The sequence below is a fragment of the Dendrobates tinctorius genome, unplaced genomic scaffold (assembly GCF_039654945.1).
Source record: "Dendrobates tinctorius isolate UK_male_01 unplaced genomic scaffold, ASM3965494v1 ptg000192l, whole genome shotgun sequence".
Taxonomy (NCBI): domain Eukaryota; kingdom Metazoa; phylum Chordata; class Amphibia; order Anura; family Dendrobatidae; genus Dendrobates; species Dendrobates tinctorius.
In genome coordinates, this window is record NW_027361859.1 from 8,173,202 (window position 1) to 8,196,360 (window position 23,159).

Below are 23,159 nucleotides of genomic sequence, written 5' to 3' on the forward strand. Positions count from 1 at the left end.
ATAGTCTACTTGGATTTAGACATCTCACACATGGGAAAGAAAATTGTTACAAAAACCCATTTTAAAAAAGTAGACGTTAATGGATATTTACATTACAGTAGTGCACACTATACTAAATGGAAGAATAATATTCCATTTAGTCAATATTTAAGAATAAGGAAAAATAATAGAGAACAGGATTATATGGCACGAAGCAAAATTCTGACCAATAGGTTCCGGGAAAAAAAGTATCCAAAAACCCTAATACAACAAGCCTATAAGGTTAATCTAACAAAAACCCAGGGAGAATGTTTTAAAAAAATGCTTGAAAACACCATGGGAAAAAGCACTGAGAAAACTGTGAGGGAAAATGCTGCTATAGATACAACTAAACCTCACCTGAAACCTGATAATGAAAAATGGCAGTTTAACTTTATTACAGCCTACAATAAAGACAACGAAAAAATCGTGAAATTGTGAAAAAACACTGGTATGTCCTGAATCAAGACCCTCCGCTACGAAATGTATTACCACAAGCCCCGAACATTACATTTAGAAGGGGAAAAACAATAAGGAATATGGTAGCTCCCACTAGCTCTTCAAAATACCAAAATTCCTTAAAAAACTTTACAAAAATCCATGGAATCATACACCAAAGGAATGTTAATAAAATTGGGATATATAAATGCAAACAGAAAAAATGTCAGTGATGCTATAATAAAGCAGATAAACAACAACAGATAGTCTCCTACAGTACAGGTGAAATATTTCAGATAGAACAATTTCTGACATGTACGAGCGACTTTGTAATATATGTCATCAATTGTGACTGTGGCCTCCAATATGTGGGGAGGACCCCACAAATGGTCCGAACCTGAATGAATGGCCACAGGCACAACGCCAAAGTCGGTCTCCTTACTCACAGTCTATCAAGACACCTCCTGCTAACACATAAAAAAGAATTCAATGTGACCCTGACACCGGTGGAACAGATTCCTGGAGATGTTTCGAACAGGATACAACAGTTAAATAAGAAAGAGGCCTTCTGGATATACAGACTGAGGACTCTGTATCCAGATGGCCTCAATGATAAGCTAGAAAATATATAGTACTGTTGTCTTAAGTCTAAAAAGATTCTTTGATATATTCACTACTGGTGTCTTGTTGGTTCGCTTTGAATCCCCCTTAAGAATGTGATCATCTGCCATTTCTGATGAGATGTTTCCTCTAGTATATAATAATGATTGGTGTGGAACACAAATATCCCCGGCTAGAAATCAATGGCTAAAAACCCCATTGAAAGAAACTAAGCACCCAGAGACGATACATGTGGGTGGCTCTGTAGAGTAACTATGTAAGTGCGATAACGATATAGGGAACATGAATGCATGAGTTCTAGTCCTGACAGATACTAGTTAATCTGATGGTCCCTAGTGATGACACTAATAAAATGAAATTATCTACAGGTTGGAAAAATAGTTTTGACTCATTAGAGATATATACAAATTCTTTAATATGGATGCTAAACGATAAATAACCTTATTAATTAATTTTAAACATGGAAGAAGTATATGTATAATGAGAAGAGAAGGGAGAAAAGAAAGGAAAAAGGAGAAAGAAAGGGAAGGAAGAGGGAGGAAAAGGGAAAAAAGGGAAAAGAAAAAGAAGGAAAAAAAAAAAGAAAAAAGCCACATAGAAAATGTTTTGTTATGTTTTTTTTTCTTAGATTCCAAGCAATATAGATTCCACCTACAACTAGCCTCCCAACAGTTTGGAGAGGTGTACATGTGTTTTTAATCGATGATAATTGATTGAAGGGTGGAACCTTTTTTTCCTATATAAATGTGTCTTTTAAAGATATATATGATTTTTACCTGATGAAGGGTAATTTTATGTATAGCCGAAACGCGTTGTGTTTTTATGGCTAATAATAAACTGGATATTCCTTTAAATATTCGGAGTAATTAATGAATCAGCCGGAAGCGCTCCTTGACAAACTGGAAATCCTTAACTTTTAAATTCCTATTTTGCATCTGTGTTCTTTAGGAAAGCAATTGTAACATCAGCTGATCTTCACAATGCCATTAAAGGAATAAAATAATGCACACTATCCAAAAATCAGAGATGGTGAAGGAACACTTAGCTAATTTAAAAGAATTTAAAACTCCTGGACCAGATTAATTACATCTTATGTTATTGAAAGAGTTAGCAGAGGAAATTGCAGAACCACTAGCCATAATCTTTGAAAAATTCTGGAAAACAAGATGAAGACCTAGAAGATTGGAGAAGGGTAAATGTTGTCCCTGTCTTCAAAAAAGTAAAGAAGATGGAGCCAGGAAATTACAGGTCAGTGAGCATTACTAATATAACAGGAAAGATATTTGAACAAATTATTAAACAGCATGTATGTAAGTACTTGGATAAGAATACAGTAATTAACCAGAGCCAGCATGGGTTTGTAATAAATAAGTCATGTCAGACTAATCTAATTTCCTTCTATGATAGAATCACAGACTGGGTGGATCAGGGAAATATGGTAGATATAGTATATCTCGACTTCAGCGAAGCATTTGATAAAGTATCTCATACTATCCTTATTGAAAAAATGACCAAGTATGGCATTGACAAGGTGGTTAAGTGGATTCTTAAATGTCTCAGTGATCATACTCAGAGTGGTAATAAATGGTTGCACATCCAATTGGAAGAAAGAGGAAGAATTCAAAAGGCTCTAGATAAGCTTGGACAATGGACAGCGACTAATATAATGGTATTTAACAGGGAGAAATGCAAGATTCTACATCTGGGCAAGAAAAACTAAAATTGAACCTTTTGAATGGGAGGAATAGAACTAAGCAACAGCACGTGTGAAAAAGTCTGGAGTATAGATGAGTCAACAATGTAATGCAGCAGCAAAAAGACCAACACAGTTCTAGGAAGTATTAACAGAAGCATAGAGTCTCAATCACATTAAGTAATTATCCTCATCTACTCCATGGTCAGGACTCATCTGGAATACTTTGCCCAGTTGTGGGCACCACATTTTAAAAATGATGTTGAAAAACTGGAGCTAGTTCAGAGAACATCTACCATGATGGTAAGCAGACTGCAAAGTATGTCCTATGAGGAACGGTTAAAGGATCTGGGAATGATTTGCTGGCAAAAAAGCCTGAGGAGACTTAATAGCGGTCTAAAAATATCTAAAGGGATGGGTGCTAGAAAGGGTCGAGAGTGACCCAGACGGGCATTTGCCATGTCCAGTGGATTTTGGAAATATACACGATGTACGGCTAGGACATATAGTATCTCATTGCACTGGCGCGTCATAGCAGAGGCGACAGGAGCTTTCCTGAAGATTTGCTGTTATATTATACACATAGGCGGATTATAATGAGAGCAATATGATGATGGTCCACCAGGAGCCTTGGGCCTGGAGAGGGTAGCCCAGATTGCCCTCATTATAATCCGCCTATGTGTATACAGTTATATACATAAGTGATATTGATACACACATTTCTGCTTTGTACACTTCATACACAAGCAATTCTGCTCTGTGCATGTGCTGTAGATACCCCCGGCTCCGCTCCGTACACGTTGTACACACATGGCTCCACTAAGTACACCTCATACAGACACTGCTCTGTACACCTACGGTTCCACTCCATACACGTCATACACACACGGCTTCGCTCTGTACACCTTGTACACACAGCTCTTACACGTACGGCTTCGCTCCGTACACACATGGCTCCACAGTGTATATTTTGTATATTCGCGGCTCCGCTCCGTACATTTCGTACACTAGCGGCTCTGCTCTGTACACCTCGTACACGCGTGGCTCTGCTCCATACACCTCGTACACATGCGGCTCTGCTCAATACACCTCGTACACACACAGCTCCGCACCGTACACCTCGGACACATGCGATTCCACTCCGTACACTTCGTACACGTGCGGTTCCACTCCGCACACCTCGTACACACGCGGTTCCGCTCCTTACACCTCGTACACACGCGGTTCCGCACCGTACACCTCGTACACACGCTGTTCTGCTCCATACACCTCGTACACATGCGGCTCCGAACTGTACATCTCGTACACACGCGGCTCCGCTTCGTACAACTTGTACACACACATACGGCTCCGCTCCGTACACCTCGTACACACACGGCTTTGCTCCGTACACACACTGCTCAGCTCTATACACCCTGTACACACACGGCTCTGCTCTCGGATCCACTCCATAGACGCCTTGTACACACGGCTCCGCTCCGTACACCCCATACACACACGGCTCTGCTCTGTAAACCTCGTACACCTCGTACACACGGCTCTGCTCCATACACCTCGTACACATGCGGCTCTGCTCCATACACCTCGTACACACACGGCTCCACTCCAAAAACCTCGTACACACGCAACTTCGCTCCGTACACCTTGTACACACACGGCTCTGTTCCATACACCTCGTACACACGCGGCTCCGCTCCGTACACCTCGAACACACACGGCTCCACTCCGTACACCTCATACACGCGGCTCCGCTCCATAAACCTCGTACACACGTGGCTCCGCTCCGTACACCTCGTACACACACGGCTCTGCTCCCCGTACACCTCGTATACATGCGGCTCTGCTCCATACACCTCGTACACACGTGGCTCCGCTCCGTACACATGCGGCTCTGCTCCGTACACCTCGTACACACACGGCTCTGTTCCGTACACCTCGTACATGAGGCTCTGCTCCGCACAGCACGTACACACGCGGCCCCGCTCCGCACACCTCGAACACACGTGGCTCTGCTCCGTACACCTCGTACACACACGGCTCTGCTCCCCGTACACCTTGTATACACACGGCTCCGCTCCGTACACCTCGTACACACACTGCTCTGCTCCCCGTACACCTCGTACACACACGGCTCCACTCTGTACACCTCGTACACACACGGCTCTGCTCCGTACACCTCGTATACATGCGGCCCTGCTTCGTATATCCCGTACACACACGGCTCCGCTACGTACACCTGGTACACACGCGGCTCCGCTCTATACACCTCGTACACACACGACTCTGCGCCGTACACCTCGTACACACACGGCTCCGCTCCGTACTCCTCGCACACACAGCTCAGCTCCGTACACCTCGTACACACGCGGCTCCGCTCCGTACACCTCGTACACACACGGCTCTGCTCCGTACACCTTGTACACACACGGCCCTGCTCCGTATATCCCGTACACACACGGCTCCGCTCCGTACACCTTGTACACACGCGGCTCTGCTCCGTACACACGCGGCTCTGCTCCGTACACCTCGTACACACACGGCCCTGCTCCGTATATCCCGTACACACACGGCTCCGCTCCGTACACCTTGTACACACGCGGCTCTGCTCCGTACACACGCGGCTCTGCTCCGTACACCTCGTACACACACGGCTCCGCTCCGTACACCTTGTACACACACGCTCCGCTCCATACACCTCGTACACACACGGCTCTGCTCCGTACACCTCGTACACACGGCTCCGCTCCGTACACCTCGTACACACACGGCTCTGCTCCATCCACCCTGTAAACCCCTCCTGACCCCACACAGAAACTTCCCCTCATCCAGCACCATGACAACCAGCACAGCAGAGTCCTGCATACACTGAGGCCCTGATCATGTGACCCCTGACTCCTCCCCTCCTGTGACCTCATCCCAGGTCCTGTGCGCACAGAGCAGCCATATATGTGGAGTGCGGCTCTGCGGGTGGAGGTAGGTGCTGGAGGTCACATAGATATAGGGTCACTTTTCCTCCTTGTCGTTGTTCGGTTCTCACCATTTCCATTCCCTGTTCTGATTCTGGTTAGTATGTGATCCCTCTTCAATGGGAATGTAATAAGGAGCATTTTAGACATTGTGGGTTTTTTTTATCAACTTTAACCCCTTAATGTCTGGACCTGTTTGAGTCTTATGAACCAAGCTAAATTTTCTAAACCTTCACTGTGTGAAGATATCGGGGAACAGCTCAATATTAGGTCATTTCACAGACTATGGGCCGATTTAATGATTGGCGATTATTTTATAAGTCACTCTCAAATATTTTTTTTGTAAAAGAAAACCTGAGGAAAGTGTGTTATATGGAGCAGTGTGGGACGGATCACAGGTGCCCTGGAACGATCATTGGGTCAATATGAAGGGGTTAATGTTGTGTTTTATTCACACTCATGAGCTTTTGGGGAGAACAGGTCACACTAATGTCCTCATGAGCGCTGACAGGGATCAGGAGACCAGAGCGGCGTACCGGCTTCTCCTCTTCTGTTTGTGACACTAACAGTTATGATTGGTCAGTCATTTTTAACTGACCAATCAGCGAAATTGAGTAGTTTGCGTGTTTGACGAAAATGCGGGTACTTGCACTAAGGGGGACATTCCTATCTCCAAGATCCTTTCCCAATATGTAGTAGGTGTACTGATCGTAATATTTGCAAATGCCTCCAATTAAAAATGTAGTATAGTTCTTCTGATTCGCTGTGTCTCTTTCCTCATGTGGAGTCATTGCAGGACCTTTGGTATCAATGGTTCCGATCACTTATATTGTGATAGTTCGCTCGTTGCTAGTGGTCATAACCATGGATACCTAAGGTCCTGCAATCCCTCCACATGAGGAAAGAGACATAATAATCAGAAAAACTATACTACATTTCTAACTGGAGGTATTTGCTATTGTTATTATTATTATTATTACACCTACTACATATTACGAAAGGATCTTGGAGATGGGAATACCTCTTTAAGTATGACGTACACTTCTGTTATTGGTCAGGAACCCGTTGAATTTACTTTGTTCACCACCCACCATAAAAAAACATGTATTATTACAATTACACTGATATTTTATGTGTGGCTATTATATACACTGCTCAAAAAAGTAAAGGGAACACTAAAATCCCTCATCCTAGCTATCACTGAATGAAATATTCCAGTTGCACATCTTTATTCATTACAAAGTGAAATGTGTTGAGAACAATAAAATTGTTTTATTTACATTAATAATTTGTATTAATATGACATGGAGGTCTACATTTGGAATGATACTTAAAATCAAAGTGGAAAATCAAATTACAGGCTGATCCCACTTCAGTGGAAATGCCTCAAGATAAGGAATTCTACAGTAGCATGAGGTGGTGTCTACAAATCACAGAAGTGCCCTTTGATTTACTCGTTTGCGATAGATCCCTTCCTCAGAAGGGTCGATTGTGGACCATTGGCGGGGGTGAGGATGGGCGGGATGGTGCCAGAGGCTATCCTAAGGGTAGTGGCCTACGCGGACGATGTCACCATCTTTGTTTCTTCTCAAGAAGAGGCGATGGTGGTGATGACAGAAGTGGAGAGCTACTCGGAGGCATCCGTGTCCAAAATCAACCAGGACAAGTGTGAGAGTCTCTGGCAGGGAGGCGGGGATTCCAGGTTTGATCTTCCGGACACCCTCCCCGAACCCCAAAAACATGCAAAAGTCCTAAGCATCGAATTTAGCCACGATGATTACTCCCCCGAAAAGCTGGGAAGGCAGAATCAAAGGTGTCGCCCCAAGAGTGGACCAATGGAAGGGTTGGTCTTTGACCCTGACGGAAAGGGTTGGCCTTTGCAAAGCTTTCCTGCTCCCCTTGCTAATCTATCTGGGCAGCGTCTGTGTTTTGCCAGAGCCTCTCTGGCTTGAGTCTACAGTCTACAGTCATGGCCAAAAGTTTTCAGAATGACACAAATATTAATTTTTACAAAGTCTACTGCTTCATTTTTTCTAATGGCAATTTGCATATACTCCAGAATGTTATAAAGAGTGATCAGCTTAACAGCAATTACTTGCAAAGTCAATATTTGCCTAGAAAATGAACTTTATCCCCCAAAACACATTTCAACATCATTGCAGCCCTGCCTTAAAAGGACCAGCTAACATCGTTTCAGTGATTGCTCCATTAACACAGGTGTGGGTGTTGATGAGGACAGGGCTGGAGATCAATCTGTCATGATTAAGTAAGAATGACACCACTGGACACTTTAAAAGGAGGCTGGTGCTTGGCAGCATTGTTTCTCTTCTGTTAACCATGATTATCTCTAAAGAAACACGTGCAGTCATCATTGCACTGCACAAAAATGGCCTAACAGGGAAGAGTATCGCAGCTAGAAAGATTGCACCTCAGTCAACAATCTATCGCATCATCAAGAACTTCAAGGAGAGAGGTTCCCTTGTTACCAAAAGGCTCCAGGGCGCCCAAGAAAGACCAGCAAGCGCCAGGACCGTCTCTTAAAAGTGTTTCAGCTGCGGGATCGGGCTACCAGCAGTGCAGAGCTTGCTCAGGAATGGCAGCAGGCAGGTGTTAGTGCATCTGCACGCACTGTGAGGCGGAGACTCTTGGAGCAAGGCCTGGTCTCATGGAGGGCAGCAAAGAAGCCACTTCTCTCCAGAAAAAACATCATGGACAGACTGATATTCTGCAAGAGGTACAGGGCGTGGACTGCTGAGGACTGGGGTAAAGTCATTTTCTCTGATGAATCCCCTTTTCGATTGTTTGGGACATCTGGAAAACGGCTTATTCGGATAAGACCAGGTGAGCGCTACCACCAGTCTTGTCTCATGCCAACTGTCAAGCATCTTGAAACCATTCATGTGTGGGCTTCTCAGCCAAGGGAATGGGCTCTCTCTCAGTCTTGCCTAAAAACACAGCCATGAATAAAGAATGGTACCAGAATGTCCTCCAAGAGCAACTTCTCCCAACCATCCAAGAGCAGTTTGGCGATCAACAATGCCTTTTTCAACATGATGGAGCACCTTGCCATAAAGCAAAGGTGATAACTAAATGGCTCAGGGAACAAAACATAGAGATTTTGGGACCATGGCCTGGAAACTCCCCAGATCTTAATCCCATTGAGAACTTGTGGTCAATCATCAAGAGACGGGTGGACAAACAAAAGCCTTCAATTTCAGACAAAATAAAAGCACTGATTTTGCAAGAATGGACTGCTATCAGTCAGGATTTGATCCAGAAGTTGATTGAGAGCATGCCAGGGAGAATTGCTGAGGTCCTGAAGAAGAAGGGTCAACACTGCAAATATTGACTTGCTGCATTAACTCATTCTAACTGTCAATATAACCTTTTGTTACTCATAATATGATTGCAATTATATTTCTGTATGTGATAAAAACATCTGACAAACACACACAAAAACCAGAGGCCAGCAGATCATGTGAAAATATAATATTTGTGTCATTCTCAAAACTTTTGGCCATGACTGTATTCTTCCAGATGTTATGGGGGGAATAGACTGAACGTATTCAAGCAGGAGGTCACTTACCGCACAAGGAGACTAGGGGAGTTGAATATGGTGAACCCCTTGGTGTTCCTAGTGAACACCTTCTTGATGGTTAACGTGGCAAACCTCTGGAAAAAGAGGGCTCCTCCGTGGGTATTCTGCAAGGGATGATTTCAGCCTTTCTTCCAGGAATGGGAGACAGGGGGAAGATTGAAGGATCTATGCACACCGCACGGGCATCTCCCGGCTTATGTTACCCTGGTTCTGAAAATGGTGTGCTGGTGGGGTCTGGGAATGTGGGAGGTGAGGTCCCTCCCGAGGAAATTTACGGGTCTTGATTTTGCATTTTCAGTGATCATTGGTCCTCAAGGACTGCCCAAGTTGGGATCTAGAGGTTGGATTGAGTTTGTTAAATTCTAACAGGATCCCCAAGAAGTACTGGGACTTGACTTGGCGCTGCTTGCAAGGTAAGTTGTATGTGAGGGACAATTTGAAGTACAGGAGCTCTGAGGACAGGAACTGCCCCCGTGAGACTTGTGCTAATATACTGGAAAGCATGGAGCAAGTCCTGCTTCATTGTCCATGTACAACAGGTTGGGAGCTTCCATTGGTTGGCAGTGGCTGGCTACTCTGTCCTATGCCGAGTGGGCCTATGGAGCATTCGGAGACCTCGGGGGAATTGCCTGAGCCACTTTACGTGGAACGTACGAGTTTCAGTTTCGATGCAGCGTAAAATCCTCCATGTAGATGAAGTTTGTAGCAGCATCCGAGGTGCCCTGCTAAAAGGTACGTTCTCTGGAATGCGAAAGATAGTTTGCCCAGAGGGCGGCCCATCTCTGGAGGGGTTTCTCCTTTGGGGTGCCTTAATCAGTTAGTACTCCTATATCCTGGTGGTTGGCTGATGTCTTTGTATCTTAGATTTTTGTTTTATATTTCTGTCTCCTGATATAGTAGGATTGCAGGCATCGAACTTGAGCCTTCGGTGGTGAGTACGTAGGTTGTGTTCTGTAATGTTGGTTTTATGTATCTGTATATAGTGTATTGTATATATTGTATATTGAGTATTGTATATATTGTGTATATAAAGAGTCTTAGTTAGGTTGGGTGGGAAGTTTGGGGGATGAGGGGGTTCAACAGCGGTGATAAGAGACTGATCTGGCCTGGCCCAGGCCCTGACTGGGGAAAAACTTTGGGGCCTGATCCTAGGTCGGAGAATTTGTGAACTTTGTGGCCAGAGCTGGATCAGGAGTGGTGGGATAGTGTAGGTGTGTGCGTATATATAGTAAAGAAAAATGTTTTTTTATATATATTGCACACACAGTAGGGAAAAAAGTACTTAGTCAGCCACCAATTGTTTAAGTTTTCCCACTTAAAAAGATGAGAGAGGCCTGTAATTGACATCATAGGTAGACCACAACTATGAGAGTCAAAATGAGAAAACAAACTCAGAAAATCACCTTGTCTGATTTGGCAAGATTTATTTAGCAAATTATGGTGGAAAATAAGTATTTGGTCACCTAAAAACATGCAAGATTTCTGGCTCTCACAGACCTGTAACTTCTTTAACCCCTTTCTGACATTGGACATACTCTTCCGTTCATGTGACCTGGGACTTAACTCCCATGGACGGAATAGTGCATCATACGCGATCAGCCATGCTCACAGGGGGAGCGCAGCTGATCGCGGCCGGGTGTCAGCTGATTCTCACAGCTGACACCCAGCACTAAGTGCCAGGAGCGGTCACTGACTGCTCCCAGCACTTTAACCCCCCCCCATCACACTGCGATCAAACATGATCACAGTGTTCCGGTGGCATAGGGAAGCATCGGGCAGGGAGGGGGCTCCCTGCGTGCTTCCCTGAGACCCTCAGAACAACGCAATGAGATTGCGTTGTTTCGAGGGCCTCCTCCCTGCAGGCCCCTGGATACAAGATGTCCGCGGGGTTCTTCCCGGTCCTGCAGGGAGGTGGCTTCTGAGAGCAGGCAATGAGAAGCCTCCTACACTACCTGTCAGATCGCTGATCTGACACAGTGCTCTACAAAGTGTCAGATCAGCGATCTGACTTTGCAAAGTAATGTGCCACCCTTGGACAAATTAAAAATGTAAAAAAAAATAAAAAAAATCTAATGTGTAAAAATAAATTTGAAAAAAATTCCTAAATAAAGAAAAAAAAATATTCCCCAATAAATACATTTCTTTATGTAAAAAAACACAATAAAAGTACACATATTTAGTATCACCGCGTCCGTAACGACCCGCCCTATAAAACTGTCCCACTAGTTAACCCCTTAAAAAAAGGCAAAAATATAATGCTTTATCATCATACCGCTGAACAAAAAGTGGAATAACACACGATCAAAAAGAGATATAAGTAAACATGCTACCGCTGAAAACGTCATCTTGTCCCGCAAAAAACAAGCCACCATACAGCGTCATCAGCGAAAAAATAAAAGTATTAGCTCGCAGAATAAAGCGATGCAAAAATAATTATTTTTTTATATAAAATTGTTTTTATTGTATAAAAGCGCCAAAAGATAAAAAAAATATAAATGAGGTATCGCTGTAATCGTACTGACCCGAAAAATAAAACTGCTATATATATTGCATTGAAAAAGTCAAACGGCGAGCCTTCCCTTCCGTGCTCTGCCATGCGCCGAAACAATGGTTCCCCCCCACATATGGGATATCAGCGTACTCAGGACAAATTGCACAATAACTTTTGGGGTCCAATTTCTCCTGTTACCCTTGGGGAAAAAAAAGAAAAATTTGGACCTGAAATAATTTTTTTGTGAAAATAGTTAAATGTTCATTTTTTTTTTTTTTAACATTCAAAAAATTCCTGTGAAGCACCTGAAGGGTTAATAAATTTGAATGTGGTTTTGAGCACCTTGAGGGGTGCAGGTTTTGGAATGGTGTCACTTTTGGGTATTTTCTATCATATAGACCACTCAAAGTGACTTCAAATGTGATGTGGTCCCTAAAATAAAAGGGTGTTGTAAAAATGAGCAATCGCTGGTCAACTTTTAACCCTTATAACTTCCTAACAAAAAAAAATTTTGGTTCCAAAATTGTGTTACTTATTAAGAATTTTGTGTGCCATATCCCTGTGATTTAAGGGCATGAAAATTCAAAGTTAAAAAATTGCAAATTTTCGCCAAATTTCCTTTTTTTTCACAAATAAACGCAATTCATATCAAAGAAATTTTACTACTAACATGAAGTACAATATGTCATGAGAAAACAATGTCAGAATCACCGGGATCCATGGAAGCATTCCAGAGTTATTACCTCATAAAGGGACAGTGGTCAGAAAAATTGGCCTGGTCATTAACGTGCAAACCACCCTTGGGGGTAAAGGGGTTAAGGGGCTCCTCTGTCCTCCACTCATTACCTGTAGTAATGGCACCTGTTTGAACTTGTTATCAGTATAAAAGACACCTGTCCACAACCTCAAACAGTCACACTCCAAACTCCACTATGGTGAAGACGAAAGAGCTGTCGAAGGACCCAGAAACAAAATTGTAGCCCTGCACCAGGCTGGGAAGACTGAATCTGCAATAGGCAAGCAGCTTGGTGTAGTGAAATCAACTGTGGGAGCAATTATATGAAAATGGAAGACATACAAGACCACTGGTGATCTCCCTCGATCTGGGGCTCCATGCAGGATCTCACCTTGTGGGGTCAATATGATCACAAGAATGGTGAGCAAAAATCCCAGAACCACACGGTGGGGACCTAGTGAATGACCTGCATAGAGCTGGGACCACCATATCAAAGGCTACCGCCAGTAACACACTACACCGCCAGGGACTCAGATCCTGCAGTGCCAGATGTATCCCCCTGCTTAAGCCAGTACATGTCCGGGCCTGTCTCAAGTTTGCTAGAGAGCATTTGGATTATTCAGAAGAGTATTGTGAGAATGTCATGTGGTCTGATGAAACCAAAGTAGAACTATTTGGTAGAAACAAAACTCGTCGTGTTTGTAGAAGACAGAATGCTGAGTTGCATCCAAAGAATACCATACCTACTGTGAAGCATGGGGGTGGCAACATTCTTTGGGGCTGTTTCTCTGCAAATGGACCAGTAGGACTGATCCATGTACATGAAAGAATGAATGGGACCATGTATTGTGAGAGTTTGAATGCAAACCTCCTTCCATCAGCAAAGGCATTGAAGATGAAACGTGGATGGGTCTTTCAGCATGATAATGATCCCAAGCATACCACCAGGGCAAGGAAGGAGTGTTTTCATAAGAAGCATATGAAGGTCCTGGAGTGGCATAGCCAGTCTCCAGATCTCAACCCCATAGAAAACCTTTGGAGCGATTTGAAAATCCATGTTACCCAGCGACAGGCCCAAAACATCACTGCTCTAGAGGAGATCTGCATGGAGGAATGGGCCAACATACCACCAACAGTGTGTGCCAACCTTAGAGAAAACGTTTGACCTCAGTCATTGCCAACAAAGGATATATAAGAAAATATATGAGATGAACTTTTGCTAATGATCAAATAGTTACTTTCCACCTTAATTTGCAAAATAAATCTTGACATTCCTTGGTATTTGTTGTGTTTCGGTGTCTTGTATAATATTCGGTTTAGTGTAATGTGTTTATACTGTTTATATTGTATATAATACTAGCTGAAGAGCCCGGCGTTGCCCAGGCATAGTAACTAACTACGGTTAGTTATAACAAATTATAATGATATATATATATATATATATACACAGTTGTGGCCAAAAGTATTGACACCCCTGCTATTCTGTCAGATAATACTCAGTTTCTTCCTGAAAATGATTGCAAACACAAATTCTTTGGTATTATTATCTTCATTTAATTTGTCTTAAATGAAAAAAACAGAAAAGAGAATGAAGCAAAAAGCAAAACATTGATCATTTCACACAAAACTCCAAAAATGGGCCAGACAAAAGTATTGGCACCCTCAGGCTAATACTTGGTTGCACAACCTTTAGCCAAAATAACTGCGACCAACCGCTTCCGGTAACCATCAATGAGTTTCTTACAATGCTCTGCTGGAATTTTAGACCATTCTTCTTTGGCAAACTGCTCCAGGTCCCTGATATTTGAAGGGTGCCTTCTCCAAACTGTCATTTTTAGATCTCCACAGGTGTTCTATGGTACTCAGGTCTGGACTCATTGCTGGCCACCTTAGAAATCTCCGGTGCTTTCTCTCAAACCATTTTCTAGTGCTTTTGAAGTGTGTTTTGGGTCATTGTCCTGCTGGAAGACCCATGACCTCTGAGGGAGACCCAGCTTTCTCACACTGGGCCCTACATTATGCTGCAAAATTTGTTGGTAGTCTTCAGACTTCATAATGCCATGCACACGGTCAAGCAGTCCAGTGCCAGAGGCAGCAAAGCAACCCCAAAACATCAGGGAACCTTCGCCATGTTTGACTGTAGGGACCGTGTGTTTTTTCTTTGAATGCCTCTTTTTTTCTCCTGTAAACTCTATGTTGATGCCTTTGCCCAAAAAGCTCTACTTTTGTCACATCTGACCAGAGAACATTCTTCCAAAACGTTTTAGGCTTTTTCAGGTAAGTTTTGGCAAACTCCAGCCTGGCTTTTTTATGTCTCGGGGTAAGAAGTGGGGTCTTCCTGGGTCTCCTACCATACAGTCACTTTTCATTCAGATGCCGACGGATAGTGCGGGTTGACACTGTTGTACCCTCGGACTGCAGGGCAGCTTGAACTTGTTTGGATGTTAGTCGAGGTTCTTTATCCAACATCCGCACAATCTTGCGTTGAAATCTCTTGTCAATTTTTCTTTTCCGTCCACATCTAGGGAGGTTAGCCACAGTGCCATGGGCTTTAAACTTCTTGATGACACTGCGCACGGTAGACACAGGAACATTCAGGTCTTTGGAGATGGACTTGTAGCCTTGAGATTGCTCATGCTTCCTCACAATTTGGTTTCTCAAGTCCTCAGACAGTTCTTTGGTCTTCTTTCTTTTCTCCATGCTCAATGTGGTACACACAAGGACACAGGACAGAGGTTGAGTCAACTTTAATCCATGTCAACTGGCTGCAAGTGTGATTTAGTTATTGCCAACACCTGTTAGGTGCTGTTAATTACACAAATTAGAGAAGCATCACATGATTTTTCGAACAGTGCCAATACTTTTGTCCACCCTCTTTTTTATGTTTGGTGTGGAATTATATCCAATTTGGCTTTAGGACAATTCTTTTTGTGTTTTTTCATTTAAGACAAATTAAATGAAGATAATAATACCAAAGAATTTGTGTTTGCAATCATTTTCAGGAAGAAACTTAGTATTATCTGACAGAATTGCAGGGGTGTCAATACTTTTGGCCACAACTGTGTATATGTGTATATATATATATATATATATATATATATATATATATATATATATATAGCTGAGTGTATTGCCCCGCCCACTCTGCATAGCCTTATTCACTATAATATCCCACATCATCCCATCAGCCAGAGCCACCGGACAACTACCACTAATAGCCCACATCATCCCGTCAGCCAGAGCTACCGGACTACTACCCATAATATCCCACATCGTCCCATCAGCCAGAGTCACCGGACTACTACCACTAATATCCCACATCATCCCGTCAGCCAGAGCCACCGGACAACTACCACTAATATCCCACATCATCCCATCAGCCTGGAGTCAGAACCAGAACGCTGAGTGGAACGGTCCTAAGTTCCATACCGGGGATCCCTTTAAGAGAGGCGTGGCGTCAGAACCAGAGCGCTAAGTGGATTTGTCCTGACTTCCATACCAATGATCCCTTTAATAGAAGCCTGGGGTGAGAATCAGAGCACCGAGGGATTTGCCCTAACTTCCTTACTGGAGATCCCTGTAAGAGAGGCCTGGGGTCAGTACCAAAGCGCAGAGTGGATTTTCCCTCACTTCCGTACTGAGGATCCCTTTAAGAGGGGACTTGGGTCAGAACCAGAGCGCTGAGTGGATTTGCCCTAACTTCCATACCGGGGATCCCTTTGAGAGCCTGGGATCAGAACCAGAGCGCTGAGTGGATTTGCCCTGACTTGCATACCAATGATCCCTTTAATAGAACCCTGGGGTCAGAATCAGCGCCGAGGGATTTTCCCTAACTTCCATACAGGAGATCCCTTTAAGAGAGCCTGATGTCAGTACCACAGCATTTGAAGGCAATTGCTCTGACGTCCATACCGGGGATCCCTTTAAGAGAGGCCTGGGGTCAGAATTAATGCGATGGATGGATTTCCACAGACTTCCATACTGGAGATCACTTTAAGACGGGCTTGGGGTCAGTACCAAAGCGCAGAGTGGATTTGCCCTAAATTCCATACCAATGATCCCTTTAAGAGACCCTGGGGTCAGAACCACAGAGCTGAGTGGAACTGTCCTAACTTCCATACCAGGGATCCCTTTAAGAGAGGCTTGGGGTCAAAACCAAAGTGCTGGATGGATTTGCTCTGACTTCTATACCAATGATCCGTTTAAGAGGGAAGATGTGCCTACAGGATGGAGGATGTGTGAGGTGTATATGGGCACGGGAGGGGGGATTCATTTCTGTCGTGCTCTCTGCTCCTTTCAGGGGGGCAGGCAATGGCTGGGAGCTTATGTTCCCAGGAATGCTATATTTCTCCCACCATGTCAGTGTCTGCTGAGGTGCTGTCAAGTGGGAAAACTGTTGGTCATAGCAACCAATCACAGCTCAGCTTCTTTTGACCAGCTCTGGTGTAATGAAAGATGCTTCGTGATTGGTTGGTGATATACACATACACACACACACACACATTCATTTTTATATATAGATTGTATTTAGGATGGTGTGAATGTAGTTTGGGATTGTATATAATAGTATGAATGAAGCTGTGTTGGGGTATTGCATGATTTTATACTATTTATTATTTATTTTATGGGGTTATTCATGTAGTTATGGTCATTTTTTTCTTCCCTATTTAGTTTTGTTTTCTATATTTTATTTTTATTTTTGTCCCTAATTAGTAGGTCGAGAACTTTTCTTCATATTGTTTCAATTTCTGGTTTATTTATTTGTGATTTGTGTCTGATTTTGTCATTGTTGTCTGATTGGAGCTTTGTTTTTATGTTTTGTGCTGTTGTGTTTTATCCTGTAATGTATCATTGTTGTGTCATGTGATGTATCTATCTACAATAAAAAAAAGTCCTAAAACCCACAAAAGTTGCTCAGGTAGTGCAGCTCATCCAGGATGGCACCTCAATGCGAGCTGTGGAAAGAAGGGTAGCTGTATCTGTCAGCACAGTGTCCAGAGCATGGAGCAGATACCAGGAGACAGACCAGTACACCAGGAGACATGGAAGGGGTTGTAGGAGGACAACAATCCAGCAGCATGACCACTACCTCCTCCTTTGTGCAAGGAGGAAACAGAGGAGCAGTGCCAGAGACCTGCCAAATGACCTCCAGCAGGCTACTAACATCCATATGTCTGCTCAAACTGTTAGAAACAGACTCCATGAGGGTGGTATGAGGGCCCGACCTCCACAAGTGGGTGTTGGGCTTATAGCCCAACACTGTGCAGGGCAATTGGCAGATTCAACATTGGCGCCCTGTGCCCTTCACAGATGAGAGCAGGTTCATGCTGATCACATGTGACAGACGTAACAGAGACTAGAGATTCCATGAAGCACGTTCTGCCTGCAATCCTCCAGCATGGCCAGTTTGGCAGTGGGCCAGTAATGGTTTAGGGAGGCATTTCTTTGGGGGGCGCCAAGCCCTCCATGTGCTAGCCAGAGGTACCCTGACTGCCATTAGGTACCGTGATGAGATCCTCAGACCCATTGTGAGACCATATGCAGGTGCAGTGAGCTCTGGGTTCCTTTTGTTGCATGACGATTCTAGGCCTCATGTGGCTGAAGTGTGTCAGCAGTTCCTGCATGATGAAAGAATTGATGCCTTGGACTGGCGTGCCAATTCCCCATACCTGATTCCAATCAAAAACATCTGGGACATCATGTCTTGTTTCATCCACCAATGCCACGTTGCATCACATACTCTCCAGGAGTTGACTGATGTTTTAATCCAGGTCTAGGAGAAGATCCCTCAGGAGAACATCCACCACCTCATCAGGATCATGCCCAGGTGTTGTAGGGAGGTCATGCAGGCACTTGGAGGCCACACACTAATGAGCATAATTTCTTTGTCTTAAAGCATTTCCACTGAAGTTGAATCAGCCTGTAGTTTGATGTGTCACTTTGATTTTGAGCGTCATTCCAAATCCAGACCTCCATGGGATATTAATTTTAATTTACATTGATAATTTTTATGCTTTATTGTTCTCAACAGTCTACTATCTAATGAATATAGATTTGCAACTGGAATATTTCATTCAGTGGTATCTAGGATGTGGTATTTTAGTGTGTGTGTGCAGGGGCGTAACATCCCCGGTCGCAGAGGACACAACTGCGACGGGGCCTCTGAGCAATTAGGGGCCCGGGCCCCCAGTCAGTGCATTAATGCCCTGACTGGCGCATGGAGCCCCTATGAGCAGAGGAGGCCAGCATCGGGCCCCAGCGGTGGGGAAGACTGGGCGGGAGGGGGGGTCAGAGATGCACCATGTCAGCGCCAACTCCCCCACGCCGCTGCATTGAACTGTACCGCCGTCATGCTGGTACATTTCAAAGCAATGATGGAGGAAAGAGCATCAGCTGACGCTCTCTCTCCCATCATTCCCCACTCTGCCGCTGACACAGTGGGTGCGCGATGATGTCATCGCGCACTCACTGTGTATCAGGCAGAGCAGGAGACAGGAGCTGGGAGCAGCGTGGGCATGAGAAGGTGAGGAGAGTTTTTTTAATGCAACAGTGAGTACAGCCAGGACTGTGGGGCCATTCTTGGGGTGGGGCTGTATACCATGGGGGGGTGCTGTGCTGTATACCATTTGGTGCTGTATACTATGGGGGCTGTATACCATGCAGTGCTGTATACCATGGGAGGTGCTGTGCTATATACCGTGGGGTGCTGTATACCATGGTGCTGTATACCATGGGGGGGTGCTGTGCTGTATACCATGGGAGGCTGTATACCATGGTGCTGTATACCATGGGGGTGCTATGCTGTATTCCATAGGGGGGTGCTGTGTTGTATACCATGGGGGCTGTATACCATCGGGGGTGCTGTATACCATGCAGTGCTGTATACCATGGGGCGGTGCTGTGCTGTATACCATGGGGGGCTGTATATCATGCGTTGCTGTATACCATGGGGGGTGCTGTGCTGTATACCATGGGGTGGTGCTGTGCTGCATACCATTGGGGGCTGTATACCATGGGGGTGCTGTGTTGTATACCATGGGGGGTGCTGTACTGTATACCATTGGGGGCTGTATACCATGCGGTGCTGTGCTGTATACCATGTGATGCTGTGCTATATACCATGTGATGATGTGCTGTATACCATGTGGTGCTGTGCTATATACTATGCAGCTGTCTTATATACTATGGGGGTACATTATATTCTATGGGGGAGGCTGTGTTATATAATATGGGGGGCGACATATTCTATGGTGCAGTAAGTCAGACACCTGCCCTCCGCTCCTTTCATTCTCTATGTGGGGGTGGAGTTATGGGAGTGGTGGGGCTGTGGACAGTTTGAGGAGTGGAGCCTGGGCTGGTCTCAAGGGGGCCCCCAAAATTTTGCCAGTATGGGGCCCCTGAAATTCCTAATGGCAGCCCGGGGTGGGGGGGGCCCATTTGAAAGATCGCACCGGGGCCCATAACTTTGTAGTTACGCCACTGCGTGTGTGTGTGTGTATATATATATATATATATATATATCTACCGTATATACTCGTGTATAAGCCGATATTTTCAGCACATTTTTTTGTGCTGAAAATGCCCTTTCGGCTTATACATGAGTCATTATGCAGAAACCATCGGGGGAGGGGTGGCTGGGACATCATACTCACCCTCCTGTGTCATCGCTGAACGTCCCTTGCATCCTCCGTTGTCCCAGGGCTGGCAGCTTCTTCCTGTGTTGAGCGGTCACATGGTACTGCCCATTAAGGTGATGAATATGGACGTAACTCCACTCCCATAGGCATGGCATCCATATTCATGACCTTAATGAGCAGTACCACGTGACCGCTCAACACAGAATGAAGCTGCCGCACCAGGACAACGGAGGATGCAGGGAAGTTTAGCGATGGCACAGCTGGGTGAGTATGGACAGGGGGAGCATGGAGCAGGACGGGGGAGCACGGAGCAGGACGGGGGAAGCACGGAGCTGGATGGGGGAGCACGGAGCAGGACAGGGGGAGCACGGAGCAGGACGGGGGGAGCACGGAGCAGGATGGGGGAGCACTGATGAGCACAGAAGGATGGGGGAGCACTGAGGAGGACGGGGTGCACTGAGGAGCACTGAGGAGGATGGGGGAGCACTGAAGAGGATGGGGGTGGACAGGGAGATGAGCCCTACATGGAAGGATGGGACAGGGGAGCCGAGACATGCCTACTGGGAGGGGGGAGAGACACACAGAGCAGTACAGGGATAAGGGGACAATGTACACCCAGCTTATACTTGAGTCAATAAGCTTTCCCAGTTTTCCGTGACAAAATTAGGGCCTTGGCTTATACTCTGGTCGGCTTATACTCGAGTATATACGGGATGTGTGTGTATATGTGTATATATATAATTACAATACACCATTACCATATTTAATTAGCCGTGCAAAAACAGCTTTGCTGCACATTGAATTCTTTATATTGTTAAATCATCTGAACTATAACTCAAGTGATCCCATGTAATAGGACATATTTACGCCTTGCCTGACCTCTAGATGTATGAAATGCTCTACTACATTATTGCTTTATACCGGCATCACAGCTCAATTAATTGTATATTTTACTGCGTGTTTTGTATGTTTTTACACTGGCTCATCTTTTTTCATAAAATATTCTACAATATAAGATACTAATAATTGATCTATGTAATTTTTATGACACATCAAGGATGGATTGGGTCAGGGACAAGATGGTGGAGAGGATATTACACCTCACCCTAGAGATCCTCTTCCGAATTACTGGAGAGGTGAGGGATTCTGATGACATCACATTACATCATTCTTATCTATGGGAATAACAGATGGACAGAACTGGAGAGGTGAGGACTCTGGAAATGTCTGTAGTGAGATTAATTAATGTGTCTCTCCATAACCAGGATTACACAGTAGTGAAGAAGACCTCTAGTGAGCGCTGTCAGGACCCTGTGTGTGAGGGATGGGGAAGACCCCTGAGCCCAATCACGGGGCTTCCACCTCACCCCCTGATACATGAGGACATCAATGACCAGAAGATCCTAGAACTCACCTACAAGATGATTGAGCTGCTGACTGGAGAGGTGACACTGCTGGGAATGCTGGGACATTATACAGTAACGCTATGAAGGGATCGGGGGATGACGATATCATTATATGTGTTAGGTTCCTATAAGGTGTCAGGATGTCGCCATCTATTTCTCCATGGAGGAGTGGGAGTATTTAGAAGGACACAAAGATATGTACAAGGACGTTATGATGGAGGTTCCCCGGCCCCTCACATCACCAGGTAATAGACAGGACTAAATACACAAGGCCTATAATTATCTGTATGTAAAGAATGAATTCTGTCCCTGTATGTGTTTCCTCCAGATCTATCTAGTAAGAGGACAACACCAGAGAGATGTCCCCGTCCTCTTCTTTCAGAGGACTGTAAACAAGAAGATCCCAGTGTTCCTCAGGATCATCAGGTAGATGGAGAGAAGGTGTCATGAGATCTCCCCTATGATGTGTAGACGGCTGTGAAGGTCTTGTGCTCAGTCTTGTTTTATCCACCAGTATTATATGTTTTATACTTGTGTAATGAGAACGGTGGAGATGGCAGGATTAGAGCTGATCATAGATGTGACTTCTCCATCTGTCTGTGACATTTACAATATTTGTTTCAGGGTGAAGATCTGACCCATATTAATACTACAGAGACATATGTGAGGGGTGATGAGCGGTGTAAAGAGGAGATTCCCACATATGACTGCATAGGTGAGTAGTAACCACTAAATGCAGAGAAGTCACAGATTCTATCCATGGCATTATACATATGTCTTTACTGTGTCAAAACTCTTATCCAATAAATAACAGCTGAGTAACACATCTCTCTTTAAAAGAAAAAAGGACATGACAAAGGGATTAGACAAAATTACTAGGATGGGAGCTCTTCAACTCTTACCTGAAGAGGGGAATTCTGCTTTTCTCACTTCGGACACTAACCAGAACTTTTCTTTTAGGAAGTTATAAGGGATAAAAGTTGACTAGCGATTTCTCATTTTTGCAACACCATTTTATTTTTCAGGCCACATCACATTTGAAGCCACTTTGAGGGGTCTATATGATAGAAAATACCCAAAAGTGACACCATTGTAAAAACTGCACCCCTTAAGGTGCTCAAAACCACATTCAAGAAGTTTAGTAACCCTTCAGTTGCATCAAAGGAATTTTTTGAATATTTAAAAAAAAATGAACATTTAACTTTTTTTCACAAAAAAAATAATTCAGGTTCAATTTTTTTTATTTTACCAAGGGTAACAGGAGAAATTGGACTGCAAAAGTTATTGTGCAGTTTGTCCTGAGTACGCTGATACCTGATATGTGGGGGGGAACCACTGTTTCGGCGCATGGCAGAGCTCAGAAGGGAAGGAGCGTTGTTTGACTTTTTCAATGCAAAATTGGCTGGAATTCAGATCGGACACCATGTCACGTTTGGAGAGCTCCTGATGTACTTAAACAGTGGAAACCCCCCACAATTGACCCTATTTTGGAAACTAGAACCCCCAAGGAACTTATCTAGATATGTGGTGCGAACTTTGATCCCACAAGGGCTTC

General features: G+C 44.4%; 1 protein-coding gene across 1 annotated transcript in view; it reads left to right on the top strand.

The window, feature by feature from the left end:
• Positions 1 to 23,159, top strand: part of LOC141055962 (uncharacterized) — a 61,436-nt gene that overhangs the window by 32,114 nt on the left and 6,163 nt on the right. The window contains exons 7-11 of the mRNA XM_073552656.1: positions 21,203 to 21,334; positions 21,464 to 21,643; positions 21,726 to 21,849; positions 21,933 to 22,030; positions 22,229 to 22,319. Of these exons, the coding sequence (XP_073408757.1) occupies positions 21,203 to 21,334; positions 21,464 to 21,643; positions 21,726 to 21,849; positions 21,933 to 22,030; positions 22,229 to 22,319 (625 nt within the window). The remainder of the gene's footprint in view (positions 1 to 21,202; positions 21,335 to 21,463; positions 21,644 to 21,725; positions 21,850 to 21,932; positions 22,031 to 22,228; positions 22,320 to 23,159) is intronic.